General features: G+C 29.6%; 1 protein-coding gene across 1 annotated transcript in view; it reads right to left on the bottom strand.

The window, feature by feature from the left end:
- LOC119838379 (carbonic anhydrase 7) overlaps window positions 1–3,403 on the bottom strand; it is a 6,327-nt gene extending 2,924 nt beyond the window's left edge. Inside the window, exon 1 of the mRNA XM_038364314.1 lies at window positions 3,289–3,403. Coding sequence (XP_038220242.1) covers window positions 3,289–3,334 — 46 coding nt within the window. The 5' untranslated portion in view covers window positions 3,335–3,403. The remainder of the gene's footprint in view (window positions 1–3,288) is intronic.
- Between the last annotated feature and the right edge of the window lie 2,072 nt (window positions 3,404–5,475).

Here is a 5,475-nt window from a genome sequence, read left to right as displayed (position 1 = left end):
AGATTCGAAATTCAAATGTAATATTTTTTTATAATTAAGTGTAACAGTATTTATGGCCAGACTAAGTATATCTCTTCTACGTGTTCTTAATTAAAAAAATTACTACTAAACTTTGGCGGGAATTTCATATTGTTAGCTCACTGAAGATAAGATAATTTTGAATGAGGCTTTGGTTTTTGAACCCTGGACGACCCAGTTTAAGGTATTATTATAGGAAATTTGCCATTGTGTTTGAGATTGGTGATATTGCAAAATTCAGTAAATGACACTTTAATTCAGGCGGATACATTGTCAACCATATACCTCACAATGAAATAAGCCGCTCTTAGAGACTACTTTAATTGATTAAAATTGACATAATTAATAATATAAGAGCCGTCCATTCAGTGCGTTATATTTAATAAACAATTCCTTTGTAGCTACTATGTATCATAGTTGTTTGTATAATATATATTGTAAACGATGAAAAAATATTATTTGAATCGAATATAACATATATGGAAACACTTAATATCCATTAGACCAATGGATGTATTTGCATTAATTAAATACGACGATAAATCCAACTGTGAATAGATTAAAATTAAAATGTATTGTCTGCCGTACCAAAATTTAGAATCACGTCATATATTATTCAATACAAGGCTTATTTGTATGCCAGACGATTTTATTTTATAGCCGTAATAAAATGTACTTAATTTAAAGAAAGCACGTATCGCTATAGAGGTGTAAAATTGAAGAACTTAAAGAATTTGTTACGCATATTTTGAATGAGTACATTACTAGAAAATAAAAAAAAAATCATCTCATGAAGCGTATGATTGGATAAATTGCTTTGAGATACTTTGCGAATAAATATTTAGAAATCCTGAATGTTCTTGGAGGTGAAGAGTTTTTGTAGTTAATACGATATAAAAAATAATACCAATAGGTTCGTATGGTTACAATAATATAGCAACATGTTTAGTATATATTAATTATAATTATAGGACTAATTGATATAATTTTCCTTCTAATATTATAAACGCAAAAGTTGTGAGGATGGATATAAGTATGTTTGCTATCCTTTCACCCGAAATCCACTGAACAGATTGTGATGATACTTCGAAGTGGTGTAGCTTATGTACCAAACACATTAGCTCGAGCAATATTTGCCGTCAGCCGAAGTCGGAACTCGCAATCAAGGTATGTTTATAAAAAATACTGCGTGCATCGATCTGCACGACATTGCATTACTATGCTAGGTATCGAAAATCTTTGAAGCTACGTGATTTGTTTCTTAAGCTTTTATAAATCAATAAATTTGGCTTAAACGGCGGCTGATTTATTATTCTTAATCCTACTCTATAGTCACATCATTGTTTAGAGAAGTAATTGATTATATCTTATAGTTACGGGAATTTAAAAAAAAGTCTCTAGCTCGTAGGTATATGTAACTCCTGAGGGGTAATGTCCATGATACTATAGATTTTCGTATTAACATTAGGCATATGCCGTTTAAATCTAAAATAAGGAAAATTTAAAGTTTGAAATGAAGATAGTTTAAATGTACGCAATAAAAAAACATATACCTTACGACTTGGGTCTTAGCATTGATTCTAGGTTGAAAATGAGGAATAATGTACATTGTATATGGATAAATTTAGACAAATAACAGTTTTTAAATTTTGCTATTTTCAGAGAGAGTTTCGGGAATGTTGAGGATTATTTAAGCAACAATAAAAAACATTATATTCCTATTACCGTCGTCCGCTTTCATACATAAAAATCATTTATATAATGAGCTCGAATACAAGACTTACGATCATAATAACAGAATTTTAAAAGAAACAATCGAAGACCATAAATTAAAATGGAAGATTTAAATAACAATAATTTGCGAGCCGCTGAGTGCAACGTATTTATATGGCGTAAAATGACAGGACGTTTAAAAATAACCGTAATTTACCTGATGTTTAACGAGTATGTTTTACGGATAATGATAAATTTTATTAAATTAATGATAGGTTTTGATGATTAGGTACATGTATGTTTAAACCACAGATAACATACTACTATACTAGTTTAAACTAATAAGAATTTATATAAGTCCCACCTAATTCATAAAAAATGTATTTTTTATCCATTCACTTGACCCTTGATCAATTGTAGGTATTTTGATTTAGATAAATCCTAAAATTTAGGTAGGTACGTATTTTTAGTACAGAAACAAAAAATAGTATCGGGAATTTTACGATACGGAACAATTACGAACAACTTAAACTTAATAATCTTACCTTTATTGAAGTTATTTTTACCACCATTTTTATTTCTGTCAATTCTCCAAACAACGTTATTAATAAAAAAATTCACGAATCATGATATATATTGAAACAAATGAACTAAACGATTAATAAATTTATCCTTTAGCATTCGTGACTTGAAATGTGCTGAAATAAACATGCGTCTACGCGTTAACTGCATTAAGATGAAAAGATCAAACATAGGTGACCTTTTTATGGATAATCTAGTGCTAATTTAGGGTCAAGATTATTGAAATTAAAATTATTTGGCATACTTTTTCTGCTTCTGATTTTTTTTTCTATTTAATTTATTATTGTTTTCAACCTGGTGCCTTCCGTGTGGTTTGCATTTAAATTTGCTTATTAATTCGATTCCTTTTTTAATTTGAACGAAATTTTATATGTAAGGAAAAATGTTGATGGGTATAACAGTTTTTTAATTTCGCTTCGTTTTTGATGAAGGAAATTTTTAATTGATCAAAATACGATATTTTGAATCATCTAGAGTGTTTGGTCGGATGTTTGTGCGATCCATCGTGTGTGAAACGTAGGTACGTTACATATTTCGCGTGTTTGCGACTGCGCTATACATTGTACATTTAAAACTTAATTAAACACAATTATGAACAGTTAAGGGCACAAAATATTAACTGTATGCTTTTATCTGATTTTATGCTCCAATTCGCTATCCTTCGATCCATTTTTCATTATGAATTCTTTATAATTATTTTGCCGGTGTTTTTTTTTCGTTACCGAGAAGTTTATTAATTTTTTTTTTATAAATCTATTGTATATCTATTGTAGAACTTTGCAACTTATTATAAAACAGCAAATTGTTTGAAAATATTTCTAAAGCTAAAATTTACTCTTAGATCGATTATCAAGCAAGTTTAGGTATAAATGTATTTTATTATTTTAAATTAAGTAATTATTAATTTACGTTTTTTATATACATATTAAATAAAAATTATTGTAAAATAAAATCATAAAATATGATGAGGCTTACCCTGAAGTGCCAATACAGCGATAAGAGATGAAACAATAGAATTCATTGTGAATTACTTAATTAATTGATTGATTGGATGGTCACTTGATGCTTCCTTTCTTGCAGACTGCGGTTTATATACTACACAAGAACATCTTGAGCAGTGCGATTTGAATGGTCTAACACGTCACTCATGTGAGAACTAACCCTTTACAGAATAAGGCATGGATTATTTGAACACAACTTTAATAAAATTTGAATTGAGAATTCTTATATATCATGCTCTTTATTAGCGAATATAGTCTAGACTAGGGCAGATATACTGTATAATTTGTATAGTTAGGTATTGGTGGATATTATTTTTTATAGTTCGCGTAGATTAAATTTTTGTTTTCTGAAAGAAGCGGTCGAGGATGTTAGGTTGGGTAACTTTGTATCGCTACAAAAGTTTTAACATATTTATTTCTGCATAATATAGAGATATATACGACACATTTTATTTTTAGATTTGTTTTTTTAATTTCCTCTCTCTCTCAATAAGATCGCATCTGTCTCTAATCACAATACCGAGTCCATAATAAATTTCGAGTGAAGGAGTGGATTGAAAAAATAGGGCGCATTAGCCCTCAACTTTTTTTTTATTATATAAAAAATTAAAATTTGAAAAGGTACACGTGGTACTGGCAGTAAACTCATACATTTTACATTATTTTTCATTAATGACAAATTTGTCAATCCTACTAGTATTATAAATGCGAAATTTCGTGAGGATGTGTGTGTGTTTGTTGCTTTTTCACGCAAAAACTACTGAACCGATTGCAATGACATTTGGTACGTAGACAGCTGGACAACTGGAATAACATATAGGCAACTTAGAAATTAAAAACTTTTCAACGGATTTTAAACGCGATTTATTCATTATATCAAAATATATATAAAATCCGTTGAAAAGTTTTTAATTTCTAAATGTATAATACTCGCGTGAAACCAAACACAAGAAAATACTATATAGGCAACTTTTTATCCCGATATTTCTACGGGATACTAACTTACGCGGGTGAAACCGTGGGGCGCAGCTATTATTCACATAATGATAATTTCGTTCTTGTGCATTACGTTAATAATGTGAACAATATAATATTTTAATTAGAATAAGGCGGCCAACTTTTCGAGAATTGTATACGGGATTGTATGGGATTTAGTTGGTAAAGCGGGATTACATTCAGTACTGAGGGACGGTACCTTAACTAGAAATGCTATGCTTACAAAGAAGAGCATATCTATTTACGTACCTACTAGGAACTTTTAGACAAAAATCTTAAGGACTGATCTCCTTCTTTGTTTAAATACAATTAAATAAGCTTTAAATATAAGTACCTACAACATTCTTCACACATTTAAAGCTTATGAGATTAAATATAGATTAAGCGATTCCCAAAGTATAAAAAGACTAGGTATTTAGAGTTTAAAATATGCATATGATTTTCCGTTTTTTACGGTTGTTCTTCTCGTAGCTTCTAGGAACAAGATAATCGAAAGACTTGGAAGAATTCAGAGTGGTGGTGCATTATCACCCTACATTTAATTTATAAAGATGAAAATTTTCGATCGCATGTATCGGGTTAGCGTATCAGCCTATTGGGACGAACAATACATGATAACATTACTGTATGATATAATTATATTTAGCTAGTCAATTTATTTTTGTAAACAAGCCGATTCAATTGAGTCAAAATAAAAAATAAAGGGCTCGCTATAAGTACTCTGGTCTTGCTTTGATGAATTCTTTGTCAATCGTGCACTTATTATGAAATCAATTGGATTGTTAATTTCTCTGTGTAGAATTTCGGCAAATTTAATAGTACCTAAAATCAGAGTTACTCAAACTCAGTCAGAAATGCTTAAATGCAGAAAAATAATTTTAGGGACGACCGCTGCAAAGTGCCATGGATAAAAAGAAATAGGAGAGAATATTCTACGAATGTTACAGGGTACACTAGTAGACTGCATTTTTTTTACAGATTTGTGACATGAATAATGTTTTTTGAAATAAAATTAATATTGCAGTTAATTATTTAGCATCAAATTACGTTACGTAAAAAAATAACAATACTTACATATATGTATATGTTTTGGAAATCTTTGGGGGAGGCCTATGTCCAACAGTGGATGTCCTAAAATGACTGCAACAAACGATCGAAAAATATC

The sequence above is a fragment of the Zerene cesonia genome, unplaced genomic scaffold (assembly GCF_012273895.1).
Source record: "Zerene cesonia ecotype Mississippi unplaced genomic scaffold, Zerene_cesonia_1.1 Zces_u002, whole genome shotgun sequence".
NCBI lineage: Eukaryota > Metazoa > Arthropoda > Insecta > Lepidoptera > Pieridae > Zerene > Zerene cesonia.
The sequence above is the reverse complement of the archived record's forward strand: the minus strand, read 5'-3'. Positions and strand labels throughout refer to the sequence as shown.